Source organism: Sciurus vulgaris (genome assembly GCF_902686455.1).
Source record: "Sciurus vulgaris genome assembly, chromosome: 11".
Classification (NCBI taxonomy): domain Eukaryota; kingdom Metazoa; phylum Chordata; class Mammalia; order Rodentia; family Sciuridae; genus Sciurus; species Sciurus vulgaris.
Window position 1 is genome coordinate 99,122,460 of NC_136472.1, and position 19,422 is coordinate 99,141,881.

Here is a 19,422-nt window from a genome sequence, read left to right on the forward strand (position 1 = left end):
CTTACCCTCACTCCCTTATTGGGTGTTAGCATCCACATATCAGAGAGAACATTGGACCTTTGTTTATTTTTGGATTGGATTATTCAAATCCAATCTCCAGATCCATCAATTTTTCTGGCAAATGTTATAAAGTCATTCTTTGTAATGATGGAGTAATATTCCATTGTGTATATGCACCACATTTTCTTTATCCATTGAAGGACATCTAGTGTTCTTTACCGTGGCTATTGTGAATTGAGCTGCTCTAAATATTGGCTGTGACTGTGTCACTGTAGGATGCTGCTTTTAAGTCCATTGGGAATAGACCCAGGAGTGGGATAACTGGGTCAAATGGAAGTTCCCTTCCAAGTTTTCTAAGAAATCTCCATACTGCTTTCCATAATGGTTGTACCAATTTGCAGTCCCACCAGCAATGTATGAGTGTACCTTTTTTCCCACATCCTCGCCAACATTTTTTGTTACTTGTATTCTTGATAATTGCCATTATGACTAGAGTGAGATGAAATCTCAGAGCAGTTTTAATTTGCATTTCTCTAATTGCTAGAGATGTTGAACATTTTTTCATATATTTGTTGAACATTCATATTTCTTCTGTTAAATGCTTATTTAGTTCCTTTGACCCCTTATTGATTGGGTTATTTGTTTTTTTGTATGTGTGTTAAGGTTTTTGAATTCTTTGTATATCCTGCAGATTAACACTCTATTTGAGGTGCAGGTGGTAAAGATTTTCTCTCATTCTGTAGGCTCCTTCTTCGTGTTCTTGATTATTTCCTTTGCTGTGAAGAAGCTTTTTAGTTTGAATCCATCCCATTTATTCATTCTTGATTTTAATTCTTGCTCTTTAGGAGTCTTATTGAGGAAGTAGCTTCCTAAGCCGATATGATGAAAAGGTGGACCTACATTTTCTTCAAGTGCAGGGTCTCTGGTCTAATGCTTAGGTCCTTGATCTACTTTGAGTTGAGTTTTGTGCAGGGTGTGAGATAGGGTTTCAGATTATCTCTGATACATACGGATTTCCAGTTTTTCCAGCACCATTCATTGAAAAGGTTATCTTTTCTCCAATGTATGTTTATGGTGCCTTTGTCTAGTATGAATAACTGTATTTATGTGGGTTTGACTCTGCGTCTTCTATTCTATTTTGGTGCTAATACCATGCTGTTTTTTACTACTGCTCTGTATTTTAATTTAAGGTCTGGTATTGTGATGCCACCTGCTTCAATTTTCTTGTTAAGGATTGCTTTGGCTATTCTGGGCCTCTTATTTTTCCTAATGAATTTCATGTCTGTTTTTGTATTTCTATGAAGAATGACATTGGAATTTTAATTTAATTGCAATGATTTTATACCCTGCTTCTTTGCTGAATTTGTTTATGAGTCCGAGAGTTCTCAATTCGTTTATGAGTTCTGGTGGAGTTTTTTGAGTCTTCTAAACACAGAATCATGTTATTGGCAAATAGGAATAGTTTGAGCTCTTTTCCTACTTGTACCCATTTAATTTTTTTCGCTTGTCTAATTGCTCTGGCTAGAGTTTCAAGGATTATGTTGAATAGGAGTGGTGAAAGAGGGCATCCTTGTCTTGTTGCAGTTTTTAAGAGGAAATTCTTTCAATTTTTCTATTGATGTGGTGAATTATATTTATTGATTTCCATATGTTTAACCAACCTTGCATCCCTGGAATGAACCTCACTTGATTATGGTGAACTAACTTTTTAATATGAGACAGACATTATTACCCTATATACATGTATGATTACACTACTGATACGACTCAGCATCATGTATAGCCAGAGGAATGAGAGGTTATGCTCCATTTGTATATAATATGTCAAAATGCATTCTACTGTCATGTACAACCAATTAGAACAAATTAAAAAAACTTAAAAAAACCCTACAAATGATCTAGTTTCTATGACAAAATTTAAGGAAAAAGTGTGCATAATGGAGCGTAATCTATGTATTAAAAGAGACTTAAGAGGCATTTCAACTAATTGCAATTTGTGAATCATATTTAAATTCTGATTCCAACAAACTATAAAAATAAGTTTATAAGCTAAAAAAATTCATTAATTCTAGCTCTGTTTTTTATTATTTCATGTCTTCTGCTTTTGGTGTTGATTTGTTCTTCTTTTTCTAGGACTTTGAGGTATAAAGTTAAGTTATTTGGTGATTTTTTATTCTTTTAATGAATGAGCACAATACAATGAACCTTCCTTTTAGAAATGCCTTCATAGTGTCTCAGAGATTTTGATATGTTGCATTGCTATTCTCATTTACTTTTAAATATTAATTTCATCCCTGAGTTCATCAGATCCATTGATCATTCAATAGTGTATTTTTTAGTTTCCAGGTGTTAGAGTAGTTTCTATTTTTTATTTTATCATTAATTTCTAATTTTATTCCATTATGATCTAATAAAATGCAAGGTATTTCTTTTTTTTTTTTTTTGTATTTCCTAAATGTTGCTTTGTGGCCTAAGATATGGTCTAGAGAATAATCCATGTGCTGCTGAGAAGAAAGTATATTTAGTCATTGATGAATGAAATATTCTACATATATATATGTCTAAATTATTAATGTATTTTCTAGTTCTATAAGCTATTTAGTTTTTTTTTCTTTGCAGATACATTGATTGGTCATATTTTGTTGTGTCTCTTTGATTCTTGAGATTGTGAAGAATTTGTCAAACTGGATTTTAAAGGATGAATATGATGAATGAGGAAGAGGAGAAGGACAATCAGGAGAGGGAAAAAAATGCAAAGAAGCCAAGCCTTGAGATAACTATTATAGAATGTGGAGGGAGATAGGAAATTTAAGCAGTTAGTGAAGCGAGATTGCAAAAGGGCCTTTATTAGGGGTGTGAAGTTTCTTCCTTCCTTCCTTTTTTTTTTTTTTTTTTTTTTAAAGGGAGTCAGAAATTGATATTGCACTGGTATGGCACAATCAATTTTTATTTTTGTCTCATAGCTTTGAGGATATATTTGAGGGGCAGAGACTTGTAGGAGAGATAAAGGGTAGGAGGCTATTGTAGTAGCTCCTGTGAGAAATGATGAGATGTGAATATAATGTAGTTATTATAAATAATTATGGTTATTTAAAAATATTCATGTACATTTTTGAATATTTCCAAGCTTTAATTTAATCTTTTGTAAATCTACATAGACTTTATCAAATATGAGGATAGAAATCATGTCTGTCTTATTCACTATGTGTCACGTAGGAAGTACAATGTGTCAACAGGTGCTCAGTAGATAAATGTTAAGTGAATGTGTGAATTATATATCTGTTAATAATTGCAAACACGAGACTAGACTAGAACTTTGGAAACCTGTGATGAAATATGTAATGAGTGGCTTTTTGGGTATGTAAGCAGTTGACAACTCAATCCACTAAAAAAGGTAAATAAATATATAGAATTCTTTAGAGTTTAAAGAACAGAACACTGAATTTGGATCTTGGGGCAAAATAACTATCAGGGATAAGCAGAAAACTGAAAAGCAGTAGTGTTTTGTGGGTCATGTAGTTAAAAGGAGGAAAGACCTCAAGGAAATTAGAAAAGTTCTTATCCAGGTAATGACTGCCAAGTTTTGGATTTGGAGATTAGAGCTTTGCTATTGTTCCCAAATATGTGGTTTAGTATGGTGGTCTTTTCAGATAGAAAAAAATATGTGAAATGTGAAGGTGAAGGCAAGAAGAACATGAAGTAGTGTTGGTGTAGGGAAGATATGATGGTCATTACTTTAGGAGATGGTAGAACTGGGCATGTGTCAAGGAGGGTACATGATGGAATCATCCTACAAAGCAGTTGGGGAAGAAAAGTTTCAATAGAATGTTGAGTAGATTTTCCTTATATGGTACCATGAATAATGTGCTAGATGAATTTAAGGGAAGTTTGGGGATTTTTGTTTTCTAATTAAAATTTGATTTTTAAAAATTTTAGCAATAAGCATCCTTGAAAATATTAACAAATCAGGTTCTTTCTCAAGAGATTTTTTGAGATCGTTTTATCAATTTTATGTATTATTTTTAGTAAATTTTTTTGAACCAGGGATTGAACCCAAGGGTACTTTACCACTTTACCCCAGGCATTTTTTTTTGAGACAGGGTCTCGCTAAGTTGCTGACAGCCTTGGTAAATTGCTGAGGCTAGCTTTAAACTTGGGATCCCTTTTCCTCAGTCTCCCAAGTCACTGGGATTGCAGGCATGCATCACTGTGCTCTGTCTAATTTATAATTTTTATGTGGTGATTCTGAAGAAGGAGGAAAATGAGACAAACTGAGAATAGATGGGGGGAAAGAGGGGTAAGTTAGATGAAACCAGTTCATTTTGGGGGGAACAGGTAGAGGAAGAATAGAGAACAAAGATACAGTCAGCTAATTTTCAGAGTTTGGTGTTAAATTTAAAGTCTTTGTATCTTAACTGATTTTATTGGTCTTCCAATTATCTTAATATATTTAATATAGTTTATATTTTTATTTCTGGGGATAATCTTATTTGGACTAAACTAAAAATAATTTAATAAGCAATATATTATTGATTCCCCAGTTACTACTAATGCATGTAAAGCAGCATATCTTTTATTTCTACAGATAGTTTCTATGTTACATGGGGAGCCCGACAAAATTTAGGAACAAGAGCAGCCCTAGGACAACCATTACCTCCACATGGAAAACCACTTGGAAAACTAAACTCTGCAGATCTCAAGGATGTTATTAAAAAGGTATAATATGCATCATTAATTTGAAATAAGATTTGTTATGATTACTGTTATTTAAAAATATTTATTGAAAACATTTTGAGGTCATGGAGATATCAAATCATAGAATAGACAAAACTAGTTCTGCTCTTTTGGAATTTAACATAACTGGAAGCAGATGTACTTTATAGATATCCTTGTAAAATTGCTAAGATATATTTTGCAAGAAGATGTTTATTAGAAATATTAATGAAGCTTAACATTAATTGGGAAATTATCCCATGGCAGTGATTGTTAAACTTTAGCAAGTATCAGAATCACCTGGAAGAGTAAAAAATATGCAGATTCCTGGGTTCCATCTCTAAAGAGGCAAACACAGTAGGTGAGGCCCAGAAAATCCAATTTTTAACAGTCTCACAGATGATATTGATGCTCCTTGTCCTTTGAAACTTGGAGTAACACTGTCTACAGGGTTTCTTTTTCTTTCCATATTTCTTTCTTATTTGCTATCCTTGTTTGCTTTGTTTCTATTTAGCTATAATAAAGAAGAAACAGTATTGAATATTGAAAGTTAGTATGGATTTGATGTCAGGAAGTTTTTTTGTCATGGTCTGGTAAACTGATTTGCCTGGAATTGATATTGCAATATTTGAGAATATTAAATATTGAAAGTTGTATGTGAGGTCTAATTGTTTTTTCTCTGTTTTTATACTCTTTTGCTCAGTCTGTAGCAGGACATGATACCCATGTGGGCTTTTGAGTCATTGCCAAGTAGTACAAAAGAGCAAAAGTTCACAAAAGCATTTCTCTGCCCTAGGTTTCTAGAGTTCTGAGACTGTTTCATAGTCCACGTTTATTGATTTATTACAACTGATAAAATTTGAACATTTTTTAGTTTTTTAGTTAAGTATCCCATCTACTTTTTCCTAGTGTATTAATTCATGTCCAAGGGTAGCTGATTTTTGTGAACTCTTGAACTTTTTTGACATATTACAAGTTTTTTCTTAGATTGTACCTAGAAAGAAGGATTACTGAATAGTTAAAATATTGGTGTGTAGTTACTTTCCCCTCTTCTTGAATGTATCAAAATAATATTTTAATCTAGATAATTAGCATTTTTATTGTGTAATTAGTATTTATATTATGAAATATTCTTTTTTTGGTTTTTTGAAAGGGTCTTATTCATTATGGACGAGATAACCAGAATTTAGATATTTTACTTTTCCAAGAAGTCCTGGAGTACATGTCTAGGATAGATAGAGTACTGAGTTTCCCTGGAGGTTCACTTCTGTTAGCAGGACGCAGTGGTGTGGGACGTCGGACTATCACTTCTTTAGTCAGTCATATGCATGGAGCAGTGCTATTTTCTCCAAAGATTTCCAGAGGATATGGATTGAAGCAGTTCACAAATGATCTTAAACATGTAAGTTGCTCATGATCCTTTGCTTTGTTGGATTTTTAATCATATTAGTTATTTTTCTAAATTACTTCTATCATCTTTATGCCTCTGATATATAACATAGTATTTATTTTTATTTTTGATGATTATTTTTTCAATAAATATTAGAAAAATTACATTCTTATGTATACAGATTTAAGAGATTCTTTTTGGGATTTATAGGTCATACAGGATGTTAGATGGACATGAATAACAACCAAAATGATGGAATTTATAGAGGAAATATGTGGATACATATAAAAATGATCTCTTACTTTCTGATTTAATGTTTTAGCTCTAAAATGATTAAGTTTTCTCTCAACTAGTATTTATTTGTGGGTTCATTTTACTATTCAAGCTATATGGCTAAAGATTGAATTAATTTTGATTACTCAAATATAAATGCATGATAGTGACATACTTTACATAGAGTGATAATTTTTAACTGTGCCAAAATACATAAAGAGTACTAAAAAATGTGTTTTGTTTGTTTTGCAGGTGCTGAATCTAGCAGGAGTTGAAGCACAACAGGTTGTTTTACTTCTTGAGGATTATCAGTTTGTACATCCTACGTTTTTGGAGATGATCAATAGTCTTTTGTCTTCAGGTAAGTGAATGGTTTCTATTCAGATAAAATAAAAGTAGTAATGTTTTAATAAGGTGATATAGGATTAAATGTGCTTGTGGCAACAGAATGGAGAAATGCCATTTTTATAAAATGAATAACTTAGGAATTACATAAAAGTTATTGGTAATATTGAATATTAATGAATTACAGAAAAATTGGCCCTCTCCTGTTCTTTCAGTGTGTTATTATATGTTCTAACCTTTAGGAAAGTTATCTACTAGTACTTATTAAAAATGTGCTGTACCCTTTCATGCAGCACTGTTTTTTTGTAGAAATTTAACCCATAGAAATAGAATGAATAGTATGTAAGGAAATATGTAGTATAATTTGTAATCACAAAAAATTTGATAGAACTTCTATCAGTAGTGGTCCGGTTGAATAATTATGTATGAACTTAGTATAGACTTAAATATCGGTGTATTCCAGATATATGAAATACTGCAGATATCTATATGTTAGTGTCTGTATTTCATATATATCTGGAATATATCACTATTCATTAATCTGAAACAATGCATAGTCTGTTTCTTTAGTTGAGTAAAATATATCAGCTACTATTTACTATTTGTAATCTCACTTTTTTTTATATAAGAATATCTTACATGTTAATAGGAAAGAGGCCAGTGACTCAATAGGAAAACAGGCTATGGATGGTAGTTAACAAAAATAATAAGCACTTATGAACATTTTAAAATGTACAGCATTAAGTAATCTTACTTTTTAAAAGAAGAAATTAAAATTACTTTTAAGAAAAAAGGGGAGTATGCATTTACAATATGCATTTATATAATAGAGAAATATCATTTAAGAATACTTTATTAAAATAAATACTTCATAGAAATGTAGAACTAAATGGAATTTCTATATTTACAGAATTTTATAGGTTGTAGAAATATTTACTGTAATTTTTAAGATTTTTGTTTGAAAATCATTGTTTTCATTTTGCATTCCTGACTTGAATCACTTTCTCTTGAGATATGATACAAAGCTGTCGTACCATTTTATCAGCCTACTACAGTGAGGCAGCCACATCAAAACAACAAGAAAACCCCACGTTCCTGCATGTTGTTTAACATTGCTAGTTGGAGACCTTGTTGTGTTCATTTGACTGATATAAACTGATAGACCAGATACACTGTGTGTGTGTGTGTGTGTGTGAGAGAGAGAGAGAGAGAGAGAAAGAGAGAGTAAACATATAGTTAAACACTAACTCAAATATTATTGTTTTAAGATAAATTGTTCTAATTATTTTGTGGTGGGGTGGAATTGAATCCAGGGACACTTAACTACTGAGTCACATTCCAAGCCCTTTTTTATTTTTTTGTTTTGAGACAGGGCCTCCCTGAGTTGCTTAAGGCCTTGCTAAGTTGCTGAGGCTGACTTTGAATTTGCAATTCTCCTGGCTTAGCCTCCCAAGCTGTAGGTATTGTTTCAGGCATGCACCACTTTGCCTGGTTGGTAAATTGATATTTCTTATCAAGGTATAACTGCAAAAATGACAAATTAAATTTTGGCAGTTTCTTTTTAGAAAAAGTATTCAATAAATCCTTCTTTCTTTTTTTCTATTTCAATTTCTTATTCCCTAAAGTGTATAATATGGAAGTAGATAGAGCTGGTAGTATTTGCTGAATTTAAGGCATCAAAAGTATTCTGTTGCTGGGTGTGCTGGTGCACACTTGTAATCCCAGCAGCTCAGGAGGCTGAGGCAGGAGAATCTCCAGTTCAAAGCCAGCCTCAGCAAAATCAAGGCACTTAAGCAACTCAGTGAGACCCTGTGTCTAAATAAAATACAAAATAGGTCTGGGGATGTGGCTCAGTGGTCAAGTGCCCCTGAGTTTAATCCCTGTCCCCCCGCACCCCCCAAAAAAAGTATTCTGACATGACTGAAATTTAAAGAACGACATAGAAAACAGACTTATGTGTGTATGAGTGTGAGTGTATATATAAGCTTTTTGAGTAGCAGGTGATCTGGTGCCTTTTAGTTGAATTCAAAGAAAAGTTGGAATTGGATTGTGATGGACCCTTCATGAATGTAATACTTTGGTTGTGTAGAAAGGAATTTTTACTTAATCTTCATTTCTTGTGAGTTACTGGTTTAATAAATATTTATTAAGTATGGTCCGGGCCTGCTTACAGTGTTAAGCAACTTTGATTTGCCTTTCATTATTCTATTGCCTGTTAGAGGACCATGGAATAGGTCCCTTGATTTCTAGTATAAGTTCATTAATTCATTTATCTAACAAATATTAATGTTCTGGATATATAGTAAGAATTCCCCAGGGTTTAATATTGAATGTTTTAAGATATTTGTCCTTTGAGAATTAGAGTAATTAAGTGGGAGAGGAAAGTAATTCATTACTGAATAATGTGATAAATGCTAAACAGTGGTATGTTTTGATAGCACATGAGAGAGAGAAAAGGTCTTAGTATTTGGCTAAATGGGAAAGGCTTATGGGCATAGCAGTTGATGAAATAGAATCTTGAAGCATAAACAGTCATTTAAGGAAGGATAAGAGGCACAGAACTAGGTAGGTATACATTCTAAAAAGGGAAATATTTTGTTATATTTACAAACATTTAAGAAAACAAGGTCTTATGAGTGAGAAGGGGAAAAAAACCAAAAAGACGAATAGAAGGCTAGATGATGTCTCCTTTGCTTGTTCCGCGCCTCCCCCCCGCCCCCCACTCTCTCTCTCTCTCTCTCTTTGAGGTGCTAGGGATCAGTCCAGGACCTGGCACATGCTAGGCAAGTGCTCTACCACTGAGATCAATTCTCAGCCTAAGAACTCTCTGGAACGACTTGATTAGGAGTTAGAATTTGATCAAATGAAGGTTATAGAGGTAGGTTTAGAGTCATGTAGATGTGAAAGGGTTTATATATTTTTGGAAGGAAGGATCCAATGAGGACTGATTATTTAATACAAAAATTGAAAAGCACTGTGTATGTAAAATGTGTTTTGAATTAGTGTGTTGCAACCAAAGTGAAAAAGAAATCTAATATTTTTCTGTAGGTGAAGTTCCTGGACTTTATACTCTTGAAGAATTAGAGCCCTTGCTATTGCCTCTTAAGGATCAAGCTTCACAGGATGGTTTTTTTGGACCTGTCTTCAATTACTTCACATATAGTAAGTGACATAGAATTTATTTATCAATTCAAATTCTGTTTCAGATGAAATAAATATCATTTAATTTATACCTTTTTCTTTTTTTCTGGAGCTTTTAGAAAGTAACACATAAATAATATATAGTCTAGCCTGTGATTAAATCATCTTAGCCCAATTTTAGCAAAGGTGATTGATGAAAATTTTAGCAAAGGTGAATATTTCTTTGGAATATTTTCCTTACTTTTTTTTTTTTCTTTTTAAAGAATTTGGCATTTTTTCAAAAGTATCCAAGTAACATCCTAGGGTAAATCACAATGTTTTGGGCTTTCTTACACTAGTTTTATAGTTTGTTTGTTTGTTTTTGATAGTAGAATGCATTTTGACACATTGTACACAAGTGGAGCATAACTTCTCATTCCTCTGGTTATATATGGTGGTGAGTCACACAAGTCTTACTTTGTTTTCATGTGGTAAAATTATTGTTACTTTAGAATCTCCAGTCCTAGAAAGCAGTTGAATATTTAGATTGTGTCATACTTTATAGTTTTTTTAATTTAAATTTTTAAAGTTTGTTCTTTTTAGATATACATGACATTAGAGTGTATTTGACATATTGTATATACATGTAATATAATTTATTTTAATTAGGATCCTTTTCTTGTGCTTGTACATGACATGGAGTTACCCTGGTCATGTGTTCATATACAAGGATAGGAAAGTTATGTCTGATTCTTTTTACTGCCTTTCCTATTCCCCCCTCCCTCCCTTCCCCTCATTCCCCTTAGTAAAATCCAGTGGACTTCTACCCTTTCTCTCTCTGCCCTCCCTTTTTGTGGGTTAGCATCCTTTTATTAATACAGAAGCAGTTTTATGTGTACTGTAGAAATCTGAAATTGAAATAAAAACTGAGGGCATAATCACACCATCCAGTCATTACTATAATTCTGTCCTTCAAGGATATCTTCCTGAATCTTTATTTTCTTTTCTTCTCCTTCCCTTACACACACACACTCTCTCTCTCTCTCTCTCTCTCTCTCTTTCTTTCTTTCTTCCTTTTTTGGGCAGCTGTGGATTGAACCTCACATGTTATGCAGGCGCATAGCCACTGAACTATGTCCCCAGCCTGCTGAATCTTTTTCCTTAGCATGTACACACAAATATGTACACTTCCAAGTATATATATATATATATATATATATATTTATTTATTTATTTATTTATTTATTTATTTATTTATTTATTTTTTTTTCCTGTGCTGGGAATTGAACCCTCTACCAACTGAGCTATATCCCCAGTTCTTTCAAGTATTTTTTAACCTAATTTTGTACCATGGTATTATTTCTTTGTTTTTTAAGAAAAATAGTTGCTAGCCAGGCACGGTGGCACACTCCTATAATCCCAGTGACTCAGGAGGCTGAGGCAGGAGGATTTTGAGTTCAAAGCCAGTCTCAGCAAAAGTGAGGCACTAAGCCACTCAGTGAGGCCCTGTCCCTAAGTAAAATACAAAATGCGACTGGGGATGTGACTCAGTGGTCAAGTGCCCCTGAGTTCAATCCCCAGTACCCATCCTTCCCCCTAAAAAAAGACAGACAGCTCCTAATATAACATTTCAGGAAATTTCAATCTCATGAACTAGATCATATATAGAATTTCTGATTCTGTTATTATTCTTGTAATGGACTGTGGTTATAATTTTCTTATATATTTTTCAGGAATTCAGCAAAATTTGCATATTGTCTTGATAATGGATTCTGCAAATTTAAACTTCATAATAAACTGTGAAAGTAATCCAGCTTTGCATAAGAAATGCCAGGTGTTGTGGATGGAGGGTTGGTCAGATAGCAGTATGAAGAAAGTAAGTTTAACATTTAAACATGAAAAGAAAAAATACTCATTTTCTTTTTGAAATTATTGATTTTACAACTCCTCTTTGGTTTTGCTTTTAACATTAGCTTTATTGTGGCACTGACCATTTCTGTCATGTTTAAAAATATCTGTTTTCTCTTTATTCTTATATTTATAGTTCAGCTGAGTATAGAATTTTAGGTTGAGGATTATATATTTAATTAAGGACCATAAAGATAATTATACTTTAAATTTTTATGCCTTTAATTTTTTAGCCTATTGTAGGTTAGCCTAGAATTTAAAAAAAAACAAGCATTTTACCAATTAAAATTTTAATCCTTTTTTTTTTTTTTAAAGAAATGTATCATTGTTGTGCTATACATTGGGGAGGGATTTTTAAAGTGTAAGCTCGTAGTCTAAGCTTTGCTAAGAAGAGTCTTAAGGTGCTTTACTTACATAAATAATTTTTAGTATCATTCTTTGACTATTTCCAATCATTCGTTTCTTTATAATAGATATACAGATTGTAGTAGATTCTAGTAGAAATTATACAGATGATAATGGAAATACAGACAGAAATGCCTGTTGTGATTCACTGAATATTGTAATATGAGATAATAGACAAAGTTTTATAGGTGAGATGGTATTTTAGCTATGTTTCAATAAGTAGATAAAAGGAAAGGAGAGGTATTTTAATTTGAGGACACCACATGAATAGAGGCATTCATTAAGAAGAAGTAATGTTCTATATACTGAAAATACAGCAGACGGGAGGAAACAAAGATTCCTGCCCTTATGGAGTTTTTACATTCTTGTCACAAAATTGGAGAAAGCTTTCTAGATAAAGATTTTGAGGTGAGCACATTCCTGATGATTTTTAGGATCAGCAAGAAGCCTGTTTACCTGGAGCAGAGTGATACTGGGGAAAGTAGAAGGAGATGATAACAGAGAAGTAAGAGACCAGTTAGGGTAGGGTTTTGAAAGCCGTAAGGATTTTTAGGTTTTTTTGAGAACATACTATTTAGAAGTTTTTGAGCAAAAAATATTCTGACTCATGTTTTAATAGAATTACTCTGATTTCTGGGTTGAAAGTAGACTATAGGAAACAGAGGTAGAAGCAGTTATAAACTATTACAGTAATCTAGGTGAAAGAAAATGGTGGCTTGAGCTATAGATCTAGTGGGGAGGTGTAAGGAGTAGTTGGGATTTTGGATATGTTTTGTAGTACAAACAATAGGATTTGCTCATAGGTTCTAATAAGGTATAACAAAGTGAGGATTCAGTAGTAAAATATTCTCATAGATGTTTAACTATTTTGTCAGAAATCAGTGAGGATGGTTGAGAAAAAACATAACTCTCTGGCTCAAGAAAAGTGGCAATTTTTAAACACTATGTTAAATAGGGGATCTTTTGGCTTGTTTTTTTTTTTTTTTTAATCAGTCTAAGAAATTTTAAAAAATGAGGGTTTTTTTTTTTGCCTAATTACCTGAGTTACTTGTGTTTCTTTTTGCTGTTAATGTCCACCATACCTGTGAAAGAAATTCAAGCTATTTTTCTTGATATTTCAGAGCCTTTATATTTTTCTCTAGAAAACTATTTTCTTTTGTATATTCTAAAGTAGTATTCTTACTGAGTTTTCCCATTTTCTTTAATAATAGGATATCTGTTTATAAAACTTTATTTGCTTATTTGTGATAGTGGTAAAAAACTCAGCCATAGTTAGAAAAAAATTTTAGAATTGTCATTTATGAAATTATTGGTTATTAAATATGAAGTTATTTTCATTCACTTTATTTCTAACTTATGAAGCTAAGAATCTTTGGTACCCCGTTGTGCCATGAAGGCATTTTATTATCTTCATGCCAAATAAAACATTTTTATTACTTTTATGATCATAAGTGGTATTTTTAAATTCAACCCAAATTTTAATACCTTTTATTTCGTACTGTCTAATCATTTTTAGGTGACGTTTTGGAGCTTTTCCCTGTGTGCCATTAGTTTGCAATTAATGGTTGATACATGTTGCAATGTGTAGTAAATAATGACTTCTAAAGATATGTTTTTTTCTCTTTGTCTATAAAGCAAAAAAGTGCAGTTGATACTGTTTTATTTTTGGTGTTGTTGTTCAAGGTTCTTAACCTTCGATGTTGGGCATACTTAAACTATTTCATACTGATTTGAGTTTTAATTTTTTTAAAACATTTTTTTGGTGGTGCTGGGGATTGCACCCAGGGCTTCTCACAACTAGGCATGCTTTCTACCCTGAGCCCTGACTTATAAGTTTTAAAAAATTGTTGTATATGTTTTAGATACCTGAAATGCTATTCAGTGAAATGGATGGTGAAGAGAAATATAGTGACAAAAAAGGAAAAGAAGAAAAGAAAAAAAATTCAGGTAGTACTTTGATGAAACCAATTTTATCTGATTTTTATTTATGAAATGTCATTTTTCTGTTGTGTACCCATTATTTTTTTGACTGAGTAGTCTGAAGGTTCCAATTATATTTTTAGAGTCCTTGATTAGTAATCTAAACTTTTGATAGTAGCTTATCTTTAGATATATCATAGAACTCAATTTAAACCCAGAAAAATTTTATAAATTTCTTTAAGTATGGACACAAGATTTTCTTAGTTATAATACTGGAAAAGGCTTAGAGAAGTAATGCAGACATTTTTATGGAACTATGAATAGCCTAAAGGTCTAAAATATAGGATGTGTAAATAGTAGAGCACTAGGTGAAGAAGAAAAGATTGGTAGGATCAGGTCATGAAGAGCTTTTCATGTTATGCTGAGTTTGTATTATAACTTGTAGGTGATCTGGGGTTATTGAGTGATTTTAATACGGATGTAACCAGAGTCTTGTTTTAGAAACAGGAATCTCTTGGTCCATCCCTTTCTTCAGTTATTGGAAAATAGATTGGTATAGGAAAAAACTGAAGGTAATTAGACAATTTTAGAAGTCCATTGCAATAATCTAAGAAAGACATGATGAAAGTCCTGAACAAAGGCAGAGGTAAGAATGGAGGGAAAAGAATGAATTTGGGGATGTTAAGTGGTTATCTATATGGGACTTGATTGTGTTGTGGTGTGACATACAAGGAAGAATGAAAGAAGTCAGGAATGTCTCACAGGATTCTGGTTTGTAGAATTCATTAAAAGTTGATTTCATTCACTGCAGTAGAGACTACAGAGGGAAATTAAGTCAGTGAAAGGGAGGTGATGTTTGATCATGAATATATTAAATCTAATGTGAACTTATTCTCAACTTTTTGACTTTCAAAGTCTTGTTTCTCTCTGTATCAAATGGGAGTGAATAGATACTTGGTTTGGTGTCTTGATTCTACTCAAGCAAATTGTATTGAGCTCTTTTTATATGTGTTATATAGTTCCAATTCTTTTATGTTGTGAGACCATGTAGATTTCTTTTTCTTGCAGTAATAAAAATGTTCAGGGAAAATTTATAACATCAGAAGATAGTGACCACTTAAAGTAGACAATTCAAATTCTTAAGGAAGATGGGCGCTGTGCATAGATGTGTAGGAATGCCTGTGCAAAGATTATATCACATATTTATAATTTTAAAGTGGAATTACCTAATATGAAATAAGTTAATATTATTTTTCTAATTTTTAATGAATCAAACATATAAGTAATTGTATTTTCTATCTGTTTTCTAGTTGATCCTGACTTTCTAAAATCATTTTTATTAATCCATGAATCCTGTAAAGCATATGGTGCTACACCAAGTCGATATATGACCTTTTTACGGGTGTATTCTGCCATTAGTAGTAGCAAGAAAAAGGAATTATTAAAAAGACAAAGTCATTTGCAGGTACAATATTGATTATATCCAATGCTTATCATTGTTTGATTTTAATTTTAAATTATTTTATTATTCATAGGAAATAAGTATTATATGTTACAATGCCATGTTACCTCTGGCATATATTTAGTATAAATAAATAATGTACTGTATTAAAAGCTTGGAAAAGAATTCCACCTCCCTGCCTGTATTGCCCAGTAGATTATATGGTTTGAATTTTTTATTATTTACTATGTATTTTTATTATTTCTTACTTTACTGGATGATATTTATATATTTTTGATAGTTTTTATATTGTTGTCCTTAAGTCTTTTTCATATGAAAATATCTTTAGGCATTGAGAAATTCCTTTCCAAAGGTTATTATATAGTATAATCTTGGATATTATGAAATTATAATTATATTTTTGAAGAAAATTGAATATTATATTTGAGATTGAAATTTTATAGAGCAATGTTTTTATCCATATCACTTCTCTTACTACTTCTGAACAGTTTCTTTCTATATTTCTCTAAGCTTTAACTTAAATTAAATGAATGCCAGCCTCTGAAATTGTCAGAGAGCATTTCCTCTCCCAAGTTTTAGCTTCTGTCTGTTAGGTTAGTAAACTAGGATCCATCTTAATTGCATAATTATCTCTGTCCTTCTTTCTAATGATTCACTTTCATTTATGTTAGGTCACTAAACTATACATGACTTGGGGAGGTTAAGTTCTCCATTTAGTTCTTTTTTTTTTATTGATTTTTTAATTTTAATTTTATTTTTTAAATTTTAATTTATTTTTATTGTAAACAAATAGGATACATGTTGTTTCTGTTTGTACATGGAGTAACAGCATACCATTTGCATAATCATACATTTACATAGGGTAATGGTGTTTGATTCATTCTGTTATTTTTCCTTCCCCCCACCCCTCCCACCCCTCTTTTCCCTCTGCACAGTCCCTCCTTCCTTCATTCTTGCCCCCTCCCATCCCCCTCCATTTAGTTCTTGATGTTGTCTCTGGTGAATTATTTAAACTTGTTGAATTGCTGCTTAGTTAGGTCAATGTAGTTGTATGTGAGCATAGTAGTTAAAGTAATATAAGAATAATATAGCTTGATACCTGTCTTTTATGTTAAGTGGTCAGTAAACATTGGTTGAATTTTTTTTTTTTCCAACACTTTCTCTCCAAATCTTTTGATTTGTTCCATGACAAAAACCTAACTCATATTATAGAAGAAAAGGATTATTTTTCCTTTCCTTCCTTGGATTAATCATGGGCAGTGGGTAGGATACCATAATGGCTGGATCTGGGTCAAATGACCACCCAAAGTGTAGGCAAGGCATTTTAAATTATAGTCCACCTGAGCCATGTGTGAGGCAAACAAAATCAAGTCATGTCCACTACAAAAAAGAGTAACCCTTCAGTTCTTTTGCCCAATGAGTCTAAAAATTGGAAAAGGTTTTCTGAATTTTCCCTTGCTTTCTAGTTTCTCTCCCATCTAACACTTTGAATGAAAGTGTTTCACCAATTGTTCAAGCTGTCAAAATATGTTGATCTGTTCAGCTTTAATTGTTTTTTCTTTAAAACTTTGTGGAGTCTTTTACTACAACTTAATGGGTATGATGTTTAATAAATCATAATAAGCAAAAAGAAAAAAAACTAAGGCCACTTGTTACTGTTTCGCATTATCCACTTACATGTTTGCTTGATCCATTTTTATAGGACTTTATTTACTATGTGTATATGAACTTTTGTTTTTGATATTGCCCATGAATATTTTATTGATGTAGGCTGGTGTATCTAAACTAAACGAGGCTAAAGCTCTTGTGGATGAACTGAACAGAAGAGCTGGAGAACAAAGTATATTACTTAAAACTAAGCAAGATGAAGCAGATGCTGCCCTTCAAGAGATCACAGTGTCAATGCAGGTAATGTTTGAGTGCAGAAGTGCAAAACATAGGGAGAACACTTATGCCTAATTGTTAATCCATGTGAAAAAGAATATTTTAGCTTAAATGGATTTTAAAAATATTGCTCATTTGAGGTTGGGGTTATAACTCAGTGGTAGAGCACTTGCCTAGCAAGCATGCATGAGGCACTGAATTTGATTCCCAGCACCACATATAAATAAATAAAAGATCCGTTAACAACTGAAAAATATTTTAAAAAATATTGCTTATCCATACTAAATGAGACTGATTATATTATATACTTGATCTTTTATGGAAGAGCATGTTATTTTTCCTTATTGTTTAGAATCATAACTTTGCCCCCTCAATTGACCTTATGCTTATTTATCTAAACCCTTTTTTATTTTAAATTGGTATGGATTTGTCTGTAATTGATTTTCTTTATTACAATGTTCTGCCAGTTAAGTTGATCTCTTTTTATTTTCTTACAATTCTCTCCTTTAGTCTTTGAAAGTCTTCCTTATTTTTAATCCACTGAAAATTTATAAAATGTTTTCATTGTGTTTTGCGTGATATTTTATATTTTAGTTATATCCTATTTAAAGCTATCATTTTCTTTTGTCAAATACTTTCAAAGTAGATTTTTTTTCAAATGTTCTTTTTTTCCCAATTTTTAAAAAATTATTTGGTTTCTTTACAATCATTTATTTTTTCATAGTTATAGATGGACATCATGCCTTTATTTTGTTTATTTTTTCATGCCGTGCTAAGGATCAAACCCAATGCTTCACATATGCTAGGTGAGCACTCTGCCACTGAGCTACAGCCCCAGCTCCTCATTTATTTTTTATTTGTTCTAATTAGTTATACATGACAGTAGAATGCACTGTGATACATCATACATAAAAATGGAGTATAATTTCTCATTCTTCTGGTTGTACATGATGTACAATCCTACCAGTTGTGTAATCATGTATATATATAGGGAAATAATGTCTGATTCATTCTACTATCCTTTATACCCCTCCTCTCCCTTCAATCTCCTCTGTCTAATCCAAAGTACCTCTCTTCTTCCCTAGGCCCCATCCCCCACCAACCTTATTGTGAGTTAGCATCCACATTATCAGAGAGAACTATTTGACCTTTGGTTCTTTGGGGATTGGCTTATTTTGCTTAGCATGATGTTCTCCAAATTCATTCATTTACCCAGGAAATGCTGTAATTTCATTCTTCTTTAAGGCCAAATGATATTCCATTGTGTATGTGTATGTGTGTGTGTATCACAATTTCTTTATCCATTTATCTGTTGAAGGGCACCTAGGTTGGTTGTTGGTTCCATAGTTTAGCTATTGTGAGTTGAGCTGCTATAAACATGGATGTGGCTGGTCACTGTAATATGCTGATTTTAAGTACTTTGGGAATATATGGAGGAGTGGAATAGCTGGGTTAAGTGGTGGTTCCATTCCAAGTTTTCTAAGGAATCTCCATACTGCTTTCCGTAATGGTTGCACCAATTTGCAGTCCCACCAGCAATGTATGAGTGAACCTTTTCCCCACATCCTAGCCAACATTTATAGTTGCTTGTATTCTTGATAATTGCTATTCTGACTGGAGTGAGATGGAATATCACTATAGTTTTAATTTGCATTTCTCTAATTACTAGAGATGTTGGACATTTTTTCATGTATTTGTGACCATTCATATTTCTTCTATGAAGTACTTGTTCAGTTCCTTAGCCTGTTTATTGATTGGGTTATTTGTTTTTTTGGTGTTGAGTTTTTTGAGTTCTTTGTATATCCTGGAGATTAATGCTCTATCTGAGGTGCATGTGGTAAAGATTTTCTCCCATTCTCTGGGCTCTCTTTTCACGTTATTGTTTCCTTTGCTGAGAAAACGCGTTTTAGTTGGAATCAATCCCATATATTGATTCTTGATTTTACTTTGTGTACTTTAGGAGTCTTTTTTTTTTCTTAATTTCTTTCTTTCTTTTTTTTAA

The 19,422-nt window shown here is 32.3% G+C and overlaps 1 protein-coding gene across 4 annotated transcripts in view; it reads left to right on the top strand.

Annotated features, from left to right (window-relative positions):
• The window catches only part of DYNC2H1 (dynein cytoplasmic 2 heavy chain 1), a 344,715-nt gene that overhangs the window by 86,553 nt on the left and 238,740 nt on the right, over positions 1-19,422 (top strand). For all 4 annotated transcript variants that reach the window (XM_079101898.1, XM_079101901.1, XM_079101899.1 and 1 more), the window contains exons 48-55: positions 4,586-4,716; positions 5,867-6,115; positions 6,629-6,737; positions 9,770-9,883; positions 11,575-11,717; positions 14,017-14,101; positions 15,385-15,539; positions 17,307-17,444. In XM_079101898.1, coding sequence (XP_078958024.1) covers positions 4,586-4,716; positions 5,867-6,115; positions 6,629-6,737; positions 9,770-9,883; positions 11,575-11,717; positions 14,017-14,101; positions 15,385-15,539; positions 17,307-17,444 — 1,124 coding nt within the window. The remainder of the gene's footprint in view (positions 1-4,585; positions 4,717-5,866; positions 6,116-6,628; positions 6,738-9,769; positions 9,884-11,574; positions 11,718-14,016; positions 14,102-15,384; positions 15,540-17,306; positions 17,445-19,422) is intronic.